At 39.8% G+C, this 19,527-nt stretch overlaps 1 protein-coding gene across 1 annotated transcript; it reads left to right on the forward strand.

The window, feature by feature from the left end:
* Positions 1-2,266: 2,266 nt before the first annotated feature.
* cpxm1a (carboxypeptidase X (M14 family), member 1a) lies at positions 2,267-15,746 on the forward strand. Its single transcript, XM_074659881.1, has 13 exons — positions 2,267-2,645; positions 4,086-4,195; positions 6,124-6,263; positions 6,422-6,506; positions 7,858-8,008; positions 8,128-8,210; positions 9,154-9,277; positions 10,081-10,277; positions 10,752-10,931; positions 12,292-12,586; positions 13,883-14,022; positions 14,118-14,220; positions 14,766-15,746. Exons 1-13 carry the CDS (start codon positions 2,345-2,347, stop codon positions 15,095-15,097), a joined length of 2,241 nt encoding a protein of 746 aa, XP_074515982.1. The 5' UTR covers positions 2,267-2,344; the 3' UTR covers positions 15,098-15,746.
* The last annotated feature ends 3,781 nt before the right edge of the window (positions 15,747-19,527 follow it).

Here is a 19,527-nt window from a genome sequence, read left to right on the forward strand (position 1 = left end):
GTGGAGGACGATGTGAAAAATAAAAGATCATATCTAAAGGCAGAGTAGAAAGAGAAGATTTGCAGCTTGGTGGTGAACAGAAATGGAAAAAGTAAGACACTATTTCTTCAAAATAAATGTGCGGGAAACTGTGTTTTAAAGGGGACATATCATGCTCTTTTTCAGGTTCATACTTCTATTTTGGGTTTCTACTAGAACATGTTTACATGATTTAATGTTCAAAAAACACATTATTTTTCTCATACTGTCTGTCTGAATATACCTGTATTCACCCTCTGTCTGAAACGCTCCGTTTTAGCGCCTGTCTCTTTAAGAAACCCTCCTGAAAAAGCCCAGTCTGCTCTGATTGGCTTGTGAGAAAAATATGGTGCACCTTTGCAAAGGTAGTTCTGAAGCTGTGGGCGATATATTCTAATGAGCCTGCATGTGACATAGGACAACGTATCCTCATATAGCGGTTCGTATGATAGCTTACGGAAAATGATTCCTCATTTTTCAATCGTTTTCCTATGAATGTCGAGCAACATGTGACGCACGTGTAAAATTCCACTCCAGTCTTTTCAAAATAAACTTCTGTCTTCACAGGAAACAATTTGGTCAGGTTTAGGCAACAAAAGTATTTAGTTAGGTTTAGGAAAAGATGGTGGTTTGGGTTAAAATAACACCGGAAGTAGCGTTACTTAAGTACAGAAGTTACGTGACAAATAAATCAACGTTGACATCTGGTTTCTCATGAACACCGGTCTCCTGGGCGAAAGTCTGGTGTTTTTTTGACCCACCCGTCCACCTCGACCTCCTTCCTATGCTGCGTTTGGCTCTTTATATTTCCCGATTACATACAAACTGATTTCGTGGGAGATATACGAATTACAGTGCATAGCTACGAATGGTGTATGAGCCTGCATGTGACATAGAAAGGGGAGCCAAATCTGAACAGCTTGTTGAATCACATGTTTTCTGATCTAGACAGCCCACAAAAAACTAACTGGGTTGTCTTATTCACCAGTTTGTGGGTTGATAGCTACTCCAGATACCCAAATGTATAAGCACAAGCACTGAAAAAGTGAGTTTTCAATGATATGTCTCCTTTAAAAGCCTGGAGAAATTTCAGACTATGACAAAATAATCCCTGAATCACTGATATTAATCCATAGCTCCAACAACCCTGGACAAATACATTACATGCATTATGAAGATGCATGTCTCTTTTCTCCGAACAAGAAACTGAATCATGGCAGAAGACAAACTAATACTAAGAATAGAATTTGTATGAAACAACAAAATACACGAAAGTGTCAAAGGCCGCACTGTGGAGTCACTGAGACAAGGTTTATCTGTAACATAAAAGTCCCCAGTCTCTGACAAAAAGACATTAATATCCTGAGTGGGTTGATATCAGATGAAACCATCATATAAACGGATGGCAGATCTTCTGACACATCAGTGACAGGATGCACGTGCCAGAGTCTTCAGCAAACAGTGTGATCTCCCACAAACACCTAGAAGTAACATCAGTCAGTCTAAAGGGTTTCAAGGAGGGTTAATGTTGTACTGAGGGCTGAAAATTCACACGATGTTTTGGTCAAAGATATCTCTTGTTATGCAAATTAATTTGTAGTCAATTTAAAGGAGACATATCATGAAAAACTCACTCTTTCAGTGCATGTGCTCATACATTTGGGTATCTGGAGAGGCTACCAACCTACAAACTGGTAAATAAGACAACCCAGTCAATTTTTTGTGGGCTGTCTAGATCAGAAAACATGTGATTCAACAAGCCATTCAGATTTGGCTCCCCTTCCTATGTCATATGCAGGCTCATTAGAATATACTGCACCCCCATCTGAGTAACTCCACCCACCTTTGCAAACGTGCACCATATTTGGTCGTGTCTAGAAGGGCAAATTGCAAAATCTGATCTGAGATCTGCAAAAACTCTTGACTTGCCTCTTTGGGAAACTTCTTTTTGTACTCTGTAACTCAAGATCGTCTCCAGCTTGTTGTGTTCATGCATCATGACGTGCAGCTCCTGCTGGTAAATCTGAAATTTCTTCTCCTGCTGCACTTCCTGAAAAACATCTAACATAAAACAGCAACTCAATGAGTCAGTGATGTACACATAACCCACATTCTGTAACTGCAACTTCACAAGTCTTTTTTGAATCCCATTTTTTCCCAGGAATTCAGCTGGAATTTTGAGAAGGAGGGAGGAGAGGGTGAGGTTAGGGGAGTTGGGATTGAGGAGGAGGGATGTGGATGGAGGTCTGGCTCTCTGTCATCTCCACATAAACTGGCCAGGGAGTTTTTTTCCCCCTTCACTCTGCAGCAGCAAACAAAGAGGAAGATGGAAAAGCCCTTGTGCACGTTGGCTGCAGTGATTTTACTGGGAGGATTTCTAGACGCGGTGCTGACAGACGATACAACAACTCAGATTAATTTATTATCCAACTACACAACTACAGCCGAGTCTGTCACTGTGCAGCCGCAGGATCACAGCACAGACCGACTGACTCCAACAGAAGCACCGACAAAGTTATCCACCACCGCTGCCAGAGGCAAACAGCTGGACACCAAAAACATCAGTCAAGACAGTGAAGAAGAAAACAGCAATAAAGAAGAAAAAAAAGATGTGAAGACACAACTGGGTAGGACAAAACTTTACTTTTTAAGCTGTGAGAAGCCAGTGAGACTTCAAGCTAATTAAACCAAATTATTAATGTTAATTAAGGAAGTGCAATTAATGAATGATGCCTTCAGGGACCCATTGAGCTCCTGACTTACATCTGCTCAGCTTTTGTAAACCTGGATTCACTAAGAGAAAAAAAAAGGGTTTTAAATTTGTGAAAATAAATATTACTTTATATAATTTTGTAACTAGAGTATCCCAGAGCTTCTTTACCAATAATTACTTTAGTTATCAATTATTTTCTTGAGTAATTGATTGATTGTTTGGTCTATAAAATGCCAGAAAACAGTCCAAAAACAAACAAAAAAAAGATTTACTATCAAAGAAGAAAAACAGCAAATATTTGCATTTGAAAACCTGGAACCAGTGAATGTTTTGCATTTTTTTGCAAGAATTAAGATTATCACAATTCACCTAGTCGATTAATCGATTATTTGTTTCAGCTGTATAGAGGATGATTAACTAATAAAATGGTCTTTAAATTAGTTGTTTGTTACTGTTTGCCACATTTACCTAATTCCCCAAAATACGTGGTGTGTGTGGTTTGATTTAAGATGAAACAGGCTGCATAATTATATTAATACTACCCTGGATGAATGTGGATAACATATTTATTATTTTATTGATGATTATTATTATCATTTTTGTCAGAAAATAGTGTAAAATGCCCATTACAATTTTCTATAGCCCACAGGGACCTCTACAAATTGCTTGTTTTGTCCGACCAACAGTCTGAAACCAAAATATATTCAGTTTCCTCTCATAAAACACTAAGAAAACCAGAAAATATTCACATTTGACAAACCGAAGCTAGTGATAATTTTGCAAAAATGACTGATTAATCGTGCTCCAGACATATTAAAAGGATTTGTCCTGTCCTAATGTAAACCTCCCTTAAACCAGACATCTTTATTTTCTCCTTCTTCTAAAGATATTGAAGTGAAAACGTCCCCTGACTTTAAGAGAACAAACAAGGCTGTTTTGTCCTGCCAGTACTAGTCTTTGTGATTAATGGGGCTGTTATTGCATGTTCAAAGCCCATAAAATACCCTGCAGCTGAAGCTCTGCTGGACGTTTGACTTTACTCTCTCTTGGCCTTCAAGCTTCAACTTTGTCTCAGATTACTTTCAAACCCTCCACAGATTCACTTATCTGCAGTTTCCTCTGCAGAGGGCCTCCAACCCTTCCACTGAACTGACCCGGGATGATTAGAGATATTCCACATAACAACCGCTGGGACCTCTAATTACATCAGCCATGTGTTTGCTTACTCAGAGAAACCAGAGGGAGAGTTTTAACCCCTCAGCAGTCAGTCCCACAGCGGTTTCTTTAAAGATCTCCAGACAAGCACAGACACAAACCCACAGAAGTCTTAATCTCCGTCTCCTTCTCCCTCCAGACTGTCCTCCCCTCGGCATGGAGTCCCTGCGGGTCGATGACAGCCAGATCCAGGCTTCTTCCTACCAGCGGGCGGGTCTGGGTCCTCACAGGGGGAGGCTGAACATCCAGGTGGGTCTAGATCTGGATCAAACACAAAGTACAGTGAGCTTCTGCTTAAAGAAATTCAAAGAGATAGAATAACAGGAAACAGGATCTCATAAAGGGAGACTGTGGACAGGAGATGAGAAGGATCACTTCACTTGATTTTACTGAAGCTTTGCAGGGACATTTTGTTTTTTTGAAAGATCCTGTAGCTATGAATACCATTATAACAGGGCTGCAACTAATAAATATAGTCATTATCGATTGATCTGCCGAAAACAAGTGGAAAACTGAGTCAATTTTTAATTGTTTGGTCAAAAGAATATCAGAAAATTGTTCAAAATGCCCATAACAAGTTCCCAAAGGCCAAGATGACATCTTCAAATTGTAGTTTTGTTCAAACTCCCAAAAATATTCAATTTACTATCATGTAAGATGTAAGAAAACAAGAAAATCTTCACATTTGAGAGGTTGAAATCTTGTTTATCTTAATGTTAGCATGCTAACATGCTCACAATCTAAACATGCTGATGTTTACCATTGATAACAACGGCAAATTAGCACTAAAGACAAAGTGCAGCTGAGGCTGATGGGAATGCATTTGGTCAAAAACCAAAGTATTGGACAAATTAAACTTTTGACCTGATGGTGGCGCTAGAGGAAAAGCCGGAGGATCACCAAAGTCAGTAGGATCAGGTCAGGAGGATCAACGCGTTCTCATCCCAACTCGTCATATACTGATGCTTTGTCAGACCCCTCGCCGTCGCTCTTTTCGGCCGCTGTAAAAGAGTGCTTATTGTTGTGAAGTAAACAAAAACACTTGCTTAGGTTCAGGCAATAAAACCACTATAGTTAGGTTTAGGAAAAAACAAAATGATTGGGATTAAAACTACTACGTTTGTACAGTGAAAATGACACTGAACGTTGTGAACACAGGACACAAAGGAACAGCTGATTGTAACGTGACGCACGGGACGCGAACAGCGGTTTCTTGGATGAAAGCCTTGTGTTTGTTGGACCCATCCACGTTCCCTCCTGCCAACCCGCTTGGTGTTTGTCTTTTCGCTCATAAAGCTGTCACCACAGTCACTCCCGGCACATTTTCCCTGAGCGGTTAATATTGATGCGGATGGGTTTACAATGTAGTGAATGGAAAGACCGGTGCGTCTTATACCGGCGCTTAAGGGTGCAGAGGTATCTAACGCCAACGATCGTGACAAAGCGTTGGTATTTGACGCGCTGGGAATGAGAACGATCCTGAATGTCTGCACAAAATTTCATAGCAATCCATCTAACGGTTGCTAAGATATTTCAGTCCGGACAAAAGTGGTGGAGTTGATAAAAAAAAGAAGCTAATTAAAGTGGCAAAAAAGGGATAATTTTAATGAAACAGTTTATGCACAAAGTCACATTTCTGGGTCTTGAACTCTGTAAAAGTACGAGTGGTTCCTAGATTATGTTTTAAATATAACGATGCACAAATTATATATAACCTTTATTTAACTAGGAAGTCACATTGAGATTAAAACCTCTTTTACATTCTAAATTAACAGCACAAAATATTATGTCCTTACTAATTTACTTCATATTATGTTTTATTTCTGTCTATAATTTCTGGCCTATAAAATAAAGTAGATCTCCCATACTCTCAAACACTTTTTTCCCTCTGCTTTTATTGGCATGTAAAATTACCACTATAATAAAAACCTCCAGCGACTGGATTTAAAGTAGAAAGTCTTCTTGTTGAGTTTCTTGGAATGTAAATAGAAATAATCTGTAAAATACAGAGTCAGCAGGGCTATTCCACCTCCCCTTCTCAAGTCTGAAAGCAATTATTTTACAATCATGGTCCAAACCAAACTCTTATGCAATGCTTCACACTGAGGCAGAGCCAGGAGTTTAAATGGATTCTGCAGCTGACAAAGAAAAACCCTGTGTGTAACATGTGTTTTTAGTCTGGCATCGCGGACGGGGACCTGTATGACGGAGCCTGGTGTGCGGAGTATAAGGACCGGTACCAGTGGCTGGAGGTGGACGCCATCCACCTCACCCTGTTCACCGGAGTCATCCTGCAGGGCCGAAACTCCATCTGGAGGTCAGGTAGTATCAGCGTTAAGATCTGAAGAGGTTTTGTTCCAAAAGGAAATTTAAAACTGCTGCTGAAAACACACACAAAAAAGAGACACAAGTCAGAGCACAATGTTCTTTCACTACACTGAAGTGTAAAAATATATTTCTTGGTCTTTGTTGCAGTTGGGATTGGGTCCATACCTACAAAGTCCAGCTGAGTAACGACTCTGTGTCCTGGAAAACCTGCATGAATGGGACAAAAGAAGCGGTAAGAACTACTTTTCTTTTGTATTCTCTGATATGAAGGAATGTAGCTACCGTGACCAGTGGACCTCGTACTGATGGAAAACACATTTCAAAGAGTTTGTGCCAAAGTGAAATATGTACCGTGAACAAAACAGTCAACTATTCAACAGAAGAAGACACAGAACTCAAAATGAAAACAAAGTACAGCAAGAAACTGGAACTTGTGGTTGGCATAATAACAGTATAACATTGTATTAGGATTACTTTTTTCCATATGTCAGTTGCCAAATAGGGCCTCTATTATTACTAAATCAAAACGTGTATCCAGACTAAAATACACATCGATGACAACTGTAACATGTAGGTGGAAATACCAAGAAATGTAAGGTCTGATCTCGTTCCAAGGAGCGGGAGGTGAAACAAGACATTCTTTTCTCTGTTATTTTATTTTCATTTTAAGGTCATCGCTTCTGCTAAGGAGTTTATGTTCTCAGTACTGCTTGTTTGTTCGTTCGTTCAAGCTAATATCAGACAATTATCACTAAACACAATATACAGCTGAGGCTGATGGGAATGTTATTAGCTTTGCAGATCATAAACTTGTGACCTGATGGTGGCGCTAGAGAAAAAAAACAGGGGATCACCAAAGTCAGTAGAATTCATCCTCTGGGGATCATGAATAACTGCACCAAATTTCCTGTCAATCCTTTCATTAGTTGTTGAGATATTTCAGTCTGGACCAAAGTGGTGGTCCAACCGCTAAGCCTGTCTAATTCTCTATTAAAGAGGACCTATTATGCTCATTTTCAGGTTTATATTTGTATTTTGGGTTTCTACTAGATGACATGTTTACATGCTTTAATGTTCAAAAAACGCTTTACTTTTCTCATACCGGCTGTGCTCGCCTTCCGTCTGAAACACTCTGTTGTTTGGTTGTTTGGCCTCCCGAAAAGCCCAGTCTTCTCTGATTGGTCAGCTGGCTCACTCTGTTGTGATTGGTCAACCGAACCAAACTTTTCGGACTCCTCTTCAGCTCCGCTCTAACTAGCTTTGTTTGAGGGCGTGCCAAACTAGCCGCTAAGCAATGTGTTACTTGGTGACATCACCACGTTACGAAAGAACTTCAAGCAAGGCGTTTCAGGCAGTTCAGGAGCAGTGTTTCTGTGAGGGAGAGTAACTCCCTTTAGCCTGGACTTTGGGCTTTGTAACTTTGCACACCTTTTACATGCACAAAAAACGATATACAGTAACACACTTAAGGAAAGGGAAAAAGCACAAAAGCATAATAGGTCCCCTTTAAAATAACAACAATGCACATCTGCAGGGGATCCTAAAATGTTTAAATCTATGTGATATCTCATTGAATTGTGCAGCTCTTTGTAGGAAACCAGGGTCCAGAGACTCCGGTGCTCGGACTCCTTCCTGTTCCCACCGTCGCCCGTTTCATCCGCATCAACCCTCAGACCTGGTACATCAACGGCACCGTCTGCCTCAGGGCTGAGATACTCGGCTGTCGTGTCAATGGTAGGCTGCAGCACAGAGCTAGACTGAACACAGTGACTGACCTACACGTCAAAATATATTCAAGTTTAAGTTCAGTCTGTCAGTCAACAAAATGAAGTTAATGTGCTCTTTCCTCGTAGATCCAACTGACACCTACTCCTCAGAGCAGGGATCAAAAGACGCCCTGGACTTCAGACAGCACAACTACAAAGAGATGAGAAAGGTCAGAGCGTGAATGGAACGGCTGCAGGGCCACACATGCATGATGAGTAACTTTGGTTTCCCCTAAAGCTAATGCCAGAGTTTTTACTCAGACTCTTAACAGTTTGCAGATTTCCCGACAGTTCAGATTTAACTCTTTGATGACTTTTAGTCCAACGTACATTCACTCAAGTACTGTGCTTAAGTACACTTTATACTTCCACTTCACTACATTTCAGAGGGGAATATTGTATTTTTTACTCCACTACATTTATCTGACAGCTTTAGTTACTTTACAAATTAAAATGTTTGCACATAAAACATATGAGGAGCTTATAAAATATGATGCTTTGTTATAAATTAAACTACCCAACAGTATAAACAAGTACAGCTGAAATGATTAGTCGATTAACAGAAAATTAATTGTCATATTTAATGCAAAAATACTCAACATTTCATTGTTCTAGCTTCTCAAATGTGAGGATTGCTAACTTTGCTTTTAATTATTTAAATGTATTTGTGATATTGTTGAGGTTTGGACAAAACAAACATTATGAAAGTGTCACTTTGGGCTTTGGGTCATTGTGACGGCATTTCTCACTATTTTCATTATTTTTACAAACCAATTAATGGGGAAAATAATCAGCAGATTAATCCATAATGAAAATAATCATTAATTTATAGTTCAAAAGTAGCTCCACCTCAACCAACAACAGTAACATCCTGCTTTTACATTAATGCATGAGTAATAATAATCTAATGGTATAATGTATAATAGGACATGGGGACATTTTTCTGCATTGAGTGCTTTTACTTTTAATACTTTAAGTACATTTTCCTGTTAATACTTACATACTTTTACTTAAATAACATTTTCAATGCAGGACTTTACCTAAGTAAAAAGTACTAATACCACAGGTTAAAGGGTCTGAATACTTCCTCCACCACTGTTCTTAACCCTGAAGCTCATGAAGGCCGTGACGGAGGAGTGTCCGGACATCACCCGCATCTACACCATCGGGAAGAGCTACATGGGACTCAAACTGTACGTCATGGAGATCTCCGATAACCCCGGAAAACACGAACTAGGTAAGAGCGTTTATAGCTCTTCTTCTATGAGTTGAAACCTTCAAAGTCTGAAGTTTCTGGACCAGAGTTCATCATGTTTCTTGGGTTACCCTGAGTTCAGCTGCTCGGGGGCCCAGTTCAATATCCTCCGGTGTTTATACAGACTTTCCTCTGCTGCAGCAGCAGCACACTGGGAGGCTCTGGGTGTCTTGAGGAGGCTTTTCTTGTATAAACAAACTGATAGCGGTTTGAAATCAGAGACGGCTCTCTCTCCACCAAACTACACAGATTTCCTTTGTAATGTTGCTTTCAGATGCAGGGTTTTGCAGCCGCTCAACATCCGCCAAATATTTAAATGAATTCTTTCTTTCTTCCACATATGTCAAAACTGCTTCACTCCCAAGGGGGGATAATGGGAATGTGGGTTATTTAACAACAGCTGATTTAAATTTCAGTGGTTTCATGGTTAAATATAAACGCTGGTGCCAAATCCAAGAAGAAATGGGTCATTTTATTATTTTTGTGCTGATGTATCAAGTGCAGAGTATGAGCCTTAGGGAGTTTTAGCTCGAGGAATGTCTGCCATCAAGTCTGGCCAATCCGTGTATGATTATTGGCAAAGTGTTGTCAATCTGTTGCCTAACACAATACAAACCAGATTAAATGTGTTCCTGATGTTTTTCTGGGTTTTAACTTTGACCTACTGAACAAAATCTAAGTATCAGGTGCTTCATGTTTAGTGTGACCTGTTATAAGTTGCTTTTGGCCCAGATAAATTCCTCCACACTTACAGCTTGGCAAGTCTAACTTTCCCCTCTTGGCAGGTGAGCCGGAGTTTCGCTACGTGGCCGGGATGCACGGCAACGAGGCTCTAGGCCGAGAGCTTGTCCTCAACCTCATGCAGTACTTGTGCAGAGAATACAAGAAGGGAAACCAGCGAGTCGTTCGGCTGGTGACGGAGACCCGAATCCACCTCCTGCCCTCCATGAACCCTGACGGATACGAAGTAGCTTATGAGAAGGTGGGTGAAGTTAAAGTGACTTTGTAGATGTGTGAAAGGAGAGAGGGCAGATCTGCTTCCTTTGTATTTTCTGTCCATCACTTGATGGGTGATAAAAAGGGGGCAAGGTTGGATTGCAGGCTGGGTTTGGTCAATCAGGGATGGTGGATAAGAAGATTCAAAGTAATTCACATATTAGCCTGAACAGAACAGCCCTAATTCCTACTGCAGCTAATGGTTAGAAGTTTAAACTCATATGCAACATCTCAGGCATGACTGGTCTGATTTTGACAAATATGGAGGATTTGCCAATTTGTGCACACTGGGGGTATGATCATTGTAATCCAGTAAACTAATGGATTATCAGTTAAGGAGAAGAAGCAAAGGCAGTTCAATTGTATATAGAGGAGACTTTGTTTACCAGGAAGTTGAAGTCCCCAGTTCATAGAGTCTTTAACAAAACTACAGTGATAAATGTCCCTGTTTCTGCTGCAGGGCTCTGAACTGTCCGGCTGGGCTGACGGACGATACAGCTATGAAGGAATTGACATGAATCACAACTTTCCAGACCTGAACAACATCATGTGGGATGCCCAAGAGGTGGCAGCGGATCCATCTAAAGTCACCAACCATTACATCCCCATCCCAGAGTACTACACTCAAGAAGACGCCATGGTAAGGACGTGCATTTGTTTTCTTAAAGTGTTACGACCCTGGTCTGGGGGAGAGGAGAGTAATATAACGCCGAGGGGTCTGACAAAGCGTCAGTATGTGACGAGTTGGGATGAGAGAGCCCTGGACAAAATAACAAACCAACCAGCCCTGAGGAGAAATAAAACACACAATACTAAATAAACTACCTGAAAAGAAAAGTTAAAAGCGTGAATTGAAGAACTGAAATCTACCAGAAAATTCCTCACCTTTCTGACCTTAACCTGACAAAAACATACAAAACAGCATCCAGCAAAATAACTCACAAACTCTGGGTGTAAGGAGGCAGCAAACATGGCCTAGAAGTGCAGCTCCTCAGTCTTTATATACCCACACGTGGACTGCCATTGGCTGCAGGATCCCAGATTCAGCCAATAACACAAGGGGAGGAGAAGACAAAGATAATATGTCCCCTTTAATGAAATACAGATTACTGCACCAAAGACACCAAAGGACCAAACTCTGCTACTTAAGAAACGGGTGACATGTTTTGGTGCATAAATGTAGGTCACAGTGAAAAGCAGTTTTTGAGAGTAGTGGAAACTCTTGAGAGGAGGAAAATAGTGTTTCCACTATTGGCATGCAAGCCTCAGATCAGGAAGTCATTTCAGGTCAGAGATGCTGAGGTTTTACTGGAAGCCTGAACATTGTTCAGTGTTTGGTAACAGAACACATGTTGAAACGCTGCCTCCAGATAAAAAGTAAAAAGATAACCACATTTTAATATGTGCACTTTAAAATGATTATTTTCAGTTTCTGCTGATTGCTATGTTTTTTTGTTTTTTTTACTGGTAGGTATTTCCTGGGAAGAATCTTATAATCCCATATTTCTAGCTTGTAGATGTAAAAGCATAAAAGGTAGTTTAGGCAGAAATCATTACAGTGACTGAACAGACAAAGAAGAAGAGCACCACCTACAGAAAGTTAAATGTAATCAACAGAAAATCCAATTAAAGAACTTTCTGTGCAGCTTGATTAACAAATGAAGTCTGAGAAATCTAAATCAAACCATCACAACAAAGTCCATATAGCACTATAGTCAGAGGTCAAATGCTGTATAAAACACAGAACATTTTAAATACATTATAACAAAACTAAAATTCGATTTTAGATGGTGAGATGTCTCAGCAGTACAATCCTTTTAATCCTTTACTATATAATGTTTTTTTGTGTTTTGTTACTTTTACAAATACATAAACTATGAAACTAAATGAAACAAATGTTCATTTTGCTGCATGTGATACAAATTAAGGTTACTGTCTGTGTTTAATCATGAGAATCTTTCCCATAAATCAGTGACATAAAGTTAATCCATCCCTCCCAGGTTGCCCCAGAGACCCGAGCCGTCATCAGCTGGATGCAGGATATTCCCTTCGTGCTGAGTGCGAACCTCCACGGGGGAGAACTGGTTGTCACGTATCCCTTCGACTGCACCCGAGACTGGGCCCCTCAGGAGGACACCCCCACGACGGACAACGCTTTCTTCCGCTGGCTGGCCACCGTCTACGCCTCCACTAACCTGGCGATGGCCAACCCAGACCGCCGCATCTGCCACTACGAGGACTTCCAGGCACACAACAACGTCATCAACGGCGGAGCCTGGCACACCGTCCCCGGCAGTGAGTCACAACTCTTTGAATGATGGAAGCCATCAGGTAGTAATTTGAAAAAAATGTTACCACCTGTGGACAAACATCTTCTCAAAACACATACCTCTTAATTTAAAGTAGGGTCCCTTAAATCTCTAATCTTCCCTTCAGCCTTTATTTACTTTGCAAGCTTAGAAAAGGGCCTCAAAAATACCTTAAATTAAGTGGTTAACCCCTGAAATCACCATCAGTCAGGTGAGTACAAGGCAACAAGGGACAAATGCAGACAATCTAGGCTGACATGGACAGTTCAGTAATTTATTGAGAGAATGAAGATGCAAAATCTTAGGTAGCAAGTCCATCAGAAGTTACAGAAAATCCACAGGTGAACAGGAACAGGGCAGGGGACAGGTACAGGGTTCAGGTTCAGGTTCAGGTGGCTGGAACACAAGGGCACAAAGACACTCACAATCTGGCACTGGGAAATGAGAAACAGGTGAGCAGGTGGATGTGGGAGTCAGGTGGGACAGGGGGAAAGTCTGAGGACATCTGGTGGACAGGTAGAGAATAGCAATGACTGCAAGGTGGAATTGAAATGCAGGGATGGTTGGACAGACAGACAGAAAGTATGTGCTGACTGATGAGATTAACAACCTTAAACTAACTGTATGAACATAGTGTTTATTCAAAATACTGAAGGGTGTCTTAAGGTCTACAATTTAGGGATTCAGTTTTTCAAATAACAATAAAAAACACTGATGAAGACATGTTGAGTCGAAACGCGTAGGTGTTATCCATGTCTTCATAAAGGATATTTAATTCACAATCAGAGTGCCTCGATGGTTTTCCAGACTGCCATCCTTTACCAAGGACTTCCTTTTAAAGTAAGCTGGACAGTCACTCTTTTTTATTGTTATTTGACTTCTTGACCATCCTTGAAGAGCACCTGTTATTTTTGCTTCAACATTACCGACACCGAGTTTCCTGGCCCCGGTGCAGCACTCCTAATTTCTTCTTCAAAAGTTCAGTTTTGTTGAGTTCACCATGAGTTTTGTTTTTACGTTTTGGTCTGTGAATTTACTAAAATATTTTTTCTATTATTTAAAATTGAGGACAGATACATATGATTGATTTTATCTTTAACATCCTTCCCTGCAACGGTTTTTAATTTTTTTCTTGTGTGCACTGAGCTCACCTAAAAAAGAATCAATAAACTTTTTGCACAAGTATAACCAATAAATTAAAATGTTAATCTCGTGAAACAGCATATTTTTTGGCTGACTTTCTTATGCACATTGTTTATATCCCTGTATGTCTTTTCTGCAGGTATGAATGACTTCAGTTACATGCACACCAACTGCTTCGAGGTGACGGTGGAGTTGTCCTGTGATAAGTTCCCTCATGTCAGTGAGCTTCCCATCGAGTGGGAGAACAACAAGGAGTCTCTGCTGGTTTACATGGAGCAGGTCAGTCAGCATCCATTAGTAAAAAGAAAACGACACAAGTCATCAGCTGCAGTAGCTTTGAAATCCTCACAGTGCAGTGTTTCCTCTTCACTCAGGTTCACAGAGGCATCAAAGGTGTGGTCAGGGACAAGCTGACCAAAAAAGGAATAGCAGATGCTGTAATCAAAGTGGAGGACCACAACCACGACATACGATCAGGTCAGACACTCAACGTCATATTTTATGTTTATGTGTTAGCTTTCTGGGTGATGATGCAGAAAAATGTGTAAATAACTGGAACTGTGTAAGTTGGAAGAGCAGACTGGTACAGTTTTTCGTAGCTTAAATATTTCTTCACCGTCCACTTTGGTTTCTTTTCTGAAACTGAGTCACAAAGTTCTGGTTTGACATAGGATCAATGTCAGACCAGAGGTGGAGATCTCAATGGCAAGAACATCTCTGGGTTATTAACATTTTGACAACTTATACTAATAACAAAGTCAAAACTAAGGATTTTGGTTTATTTTTTTTATTCTTGTGAATAATTTGAGCCAAATTTAGGCAACATTGGGATGACAAAAAGGTTGGGAACCACTACACGAGGCTATCACCTTTAGTCTCTCCACCAGCACTAATCCAACAAGCTCACCACTGTTCTCTGGGGGCGTCCTGAAAAGCATTCTGGGAAATGTAGGAAGTTCAAAACTTGCAGTTTACTGTGTAACAAAACAGTTATTTGTCTCAACCTCATTTTTATTTCCCAGCTACTGACGGGGACTACTGGCGTCTCCTGAACCCGGGCGAGTACAAGGTGGTGGTTTGGGCCGAGGGTTACTTCCCGTCGGTGCGTCAGTGCCGCGTTGGAATGGAGCCACGTCCCACCATCTGTGACTTCACCATGACCAAAACGCCCATTCAGATGCTGAAGGACATCCGGGCCAAAGGAGGGAAGATCCCCCAGGACCTTCAGCTGCGTCTTCGTGCTCTGAGGCTCCGCAAGCTTCGCGCCAGCACCAGGGCCATCAACCAGCGTAGGGAGAGTCAGCGGATACAGCAGGCGAGGAAAGCCCGGTCCACCAGAGCCCAGAGAGCGTGAGAGGAGACGGGACAAGGGGGCTGAAGTAGTTCCGGAGATGAGCTGGATTACAGGTTCAAGAAGTTCAGCTCAAACGGAGAAAGCTGACCTCTGGGAATACTGACATGTTCCGACTAGAGAGGACACTATTAAAGGGTCAGTTCACCCAATTTACAAAAATATAGTATTCTGCATAGTCCGAGTGATATCAAGACATGCAGACAGTTTAATGTGGTGAAATATCTGCCTCTGAGATTTGTATGTGTCGATCACAACTTAAAATATTAAATAAAAAATTCAACAGCGACGTATTTGGGTGTACTGACCCTTTAAGGCAGATCAAACCATGACAGTCACACAAACTCTTACAGACGTTGACAGGATACTTACAAAGCAGAATAACTTCTAAAAAGTTACACAGACTTTTTGAAGGATTATGGACATCTTCACATTAATAGACAGGCATCATTGAGTGTTAAAGTTCCCTTTACCAGTTTCTGGTTTTGTACATGAACTGTTTCTTTGTTGACGACTGAGTTGAGGATTTAAGTGTCAGCTGGTCTGATATGTGACATTTTTATTTCTAACAATGTGTCTGTTTTTGTTTGTTTAACTAAAGTCCAACAGGACCATAAAAATCTCAAATAAAAATTACTTATTTGTGTTAATCTATATTTTAGCGTCTAAATCTGAACCAAAAGTGAAGAAAAGCAGAAGAGCAGCCCAAAACTGGAAGAAGATGCTAGAGCAGTGGTTCCCAACCTGGGGGTTCACGAGATGATTGACAAAATAGGACAGAAGAGGACACAAGACTAAGAGTCGACAGCCATGTTAGTGACTCTGTGAGGCTGTACTTACACATGCTAATGTTAGGCAGGTATAATGTTTACCACATTCAATTTAGTTCGATGTGATAGTATGCAAATTCATTTGCTAATTAGCACTAAACAGTGAAATGACAGCTGAGGGTGATGGGAATGTCGTTCATTTTACAGGTCTTTGGTCATAAGTCAAGTAGCAGGATCGCAGTCCTAGGACCGCGTGTGTAGGAGCCTAGTTTTTGCAAAGCCTACTGTCTTCATTGTAAATGCTTATTTAATACTCATTATTTTACCATTTTAATTAAGTTTAAATAATCGTTTCCTAAACCTAGCCAATTTTTTGCCTGAACCTAAATTGTGTCCGTGGTGGCAGCACGTAATTTAACACATTACGGGCTGTTTTAAGAGGTCGTGGTGCAATGCAATCCTAGAAATGCAGTCCTGAAACTGCAGCATCCTCTATTGCTGGAACATAATATTGCATAAATCAAAGTGTTTGACAATTAAATTTTTTTTCCTGATGATGAAATCAGATGAAAAGTGAAGTTGGTACAATTCATCCTGATGGGAACATGCAAGTCTGAACCAAATTTCAAGACAAACTCCAACCTCATGGTGGCGCTAGAGAAAAAATCAGGAAATCACCAAAGTCAGTAGGATTCATCCTCTGGGGACCACGAATATCTGTACCAAATGTCATGCCAATACATTCAATACATGTTGAGATATTTCAGGATGAAACTAATGGACTGACTGTTCAACAGACTTTGTCATCCTTAGGGCTTCGCCGCTGGCATTACTAAAAACATTACTGAAACTTAGTTTTTATTTTATCTGATTTTGACCAGTTCAACCAGTATGTGATTGTTTAATCTGAATAAGGGCTGAAGAGGTGACATTATGCAGTAATTCAAAAGATAAAAGCAAAGATTAGAAGAAAGTTTGAACAAAAAAGAAACTAAAATCATCTCATGACACCTTTCAGAGGTCACGACCCCTAGTTTGGGAACCACTGGTTGAGTTTGACTGCCATCTGGTGGTCGAAATACTGGACTCAAACACCAAAGAGTCAGCAGTGCAAAAGAAGCTAACCTTTTTTATTTCAGTGATAATAAGTACCATTTTAGTATCATTGTTGGGATTACTTGCTGTGTATAGCCATTTAGGGAACAACAGTGCGAGCAATTCAACAAGTTTTTCGTCTCTTGTCCACCCCTCCTTATTCCAGCTGTGATCGGTTGAGGTGACAGTGCACATTTAACACCAGAACTACTGAGAACATTCAATTAATCCACACAACAGAATACAGGTTAAAACCCAGAACAGGACTGAAGAACAAACAAAAAGTAACAAATTCATAAAAATGAACCCGGTTTTTTAGTTGCTATACCTGAAGTGAAAATGACAGATAAGACACTTCTCTCCGAAGAGCTTATGAATATAAGTGAAATAAAAAGCAGCATTGAATATAAAGCATGGCTGGTCCTTTAACCTTCAGCTCAGTCAAATCAGTAAATGCTATAAATAAGCTTAGAATTCAATCTAGGCTTTTTAAATGTCTGTAACTTGGGAAATGAGTTGTTCTAGATGTGACTGAACTGAAAGTGAAATGGACTCCTCCATTAGTGACTGAAACACACACATTTTGAGCAGTTTAACTGAGGTACAAAGTGTTAAAAGCATCCTTCCTCATTACGAACAGGACCATGTTGTGAGCTGGGAATTAGGAATATAGTTACATCTGTGTTCAGACATGTTTTCACCTCAAATCTGAATTCATTTATCAATGACAGAGCTCATTTTTGTTTTCAAACATTTTGGGAAAATATGCTTCTAACCCTTTCTGGTGGTGGGATAGACGAGACGACTGATACCAACGGTTATCAACGGTTAGCTACAGCTAACAGCCGATTAGTTAAGCTTAGTTAGCTAAGCAAGAATTGGAAACAGTAGGAAACAGCTAGCTTGGCTCTGTCTAAAGCAGGGGTCTGCAACCTGCAGCTCTTTAGCTCCTCTCCAGTGACTCCCTGTGGATTTTTAAAAAAAATTTGTGGAAATGAATAACGATTTTTTTGTTTACATTTTCAATTTTATATATCATTGTCGAGGTCTATGGTACGAGTACACGAGTATTAGGGCCACATTGAGGGGGAAAAAAAATCGGAGATTTCTAGAATAAGGTCATAATATGAGAATTAAGTCATAATATTATGAGAATAAAGTCATAATATTACGAGAATAAGGTCATAATATTACGAGAATGTCATAATATTATGAGAATAAAGTCATAATATTATGAGAATAAGGGCATAATATTACGAGAATAAAGTCATAATATTATGAGAATAGGGTCATAATATTATGAGAATAAGGTCATAATATTATGAGAATAAGGGCATAATATTACGAGAATAAAGTCATAATATTATGAGAATACGGTCATAATATTATGAGAATAAGGTCATAATATTATGAGAATAAGGGCATAATATTATGAGAATAAAGTCATAATATTATGAGAATACGGTCATAATATTACGAGAATAAGGTCATAATATTATGAGAATAAAGTCATAATATTATGAGAATACAGTCATAATATTATGAGAATAAGGTCATAATATTATGAGAATAAAGTCATAATATTATGAGAATAAAGTCATAATATCCGACTTTTTTCTCATAATATTTTGACTTTATTTTGGAAATCTCAGATATTTTTCCCCTCAATGTGGCCCTAATACTCCGTAGTACATTTGCTCTTTGTCCCTCACTGCATTAGACTTATATACTATATACTTAGACTATAAACTGTGTTACCTTCATCACAATGCGCAAATGTTTTGCGGCTCCAGACAGATTATTATTTGGTTATTTTTGCCTAAAATGGCTCTTTTGATAGTAAAGGTTGCTGACCCCTGCTCTAACTGCAACAAAACACATTTACCAACACACGCTAATTAACACATTATATGTCGTTTACTTCATTCGTACAAAAACTGAAATGTAAAAGCGACAAAATCCCCGTTTTACTGGGTTTATATCCTGGACTATGTCTTGGTAGTTTGGTTGCCTGGCAACCAGCAGAGACTCCAGAAAGTTTCTGGTCCCAACCAGGTAAAAGTCTGTTTCAAAACGACGAATTTTCGGTTTTACACTTCTGTTTTATGCGGATTAAACATAAGAGATGTAATATGTTAATTAATGATCATAAGAGGTGCTGTTAGGAGGATTTTGTGACTGTTGGGTTGAGCCAGGATAGCTGTTTTTCCTGTTTTCTGTCTTTGTGCTAAGTTAAATCAAGTCTGAGGGCAAGTATCAATCCGCTCATCTAACTCTCTGTAAGAAAAAGTATAAACATATACCCAAAATGTCAATTATTTTTTATCCATAATATCAGATGTTCACTTTTAGTTCTCAGCTCACAGTTACACTACAGAGAAACACTGTCTCGTCCAAGCAAAACATATTTTGGCATCTGACAGTTCCACACAGAGCATCATCACCCTGGCATAAATAAGAAAGGAGAATCTTCATAAAGGCTCGTATGCATAGTAGTATACGCTAATGTCTATCTTTTCTTTACCTAATATCTATTCTGCAGTCAGTCAGTATTAACCAGTTTACATT

The sequence above is a fragment of the Sebastes fasciatus genome, chromosome 15 (genome assembly GCF_043250625.1).
Source record: "Sebastes fasciatus isolate fSebFas1 chromosome 15, fSebFas1.pri, whole genome shotgun sequence".
Lineage (NCBI taxonomy): Eukaryota > Metazoa > Chordata > Actinopteri > Perciformes > Sebastidae > Sebastes > Sebastes fasciatus.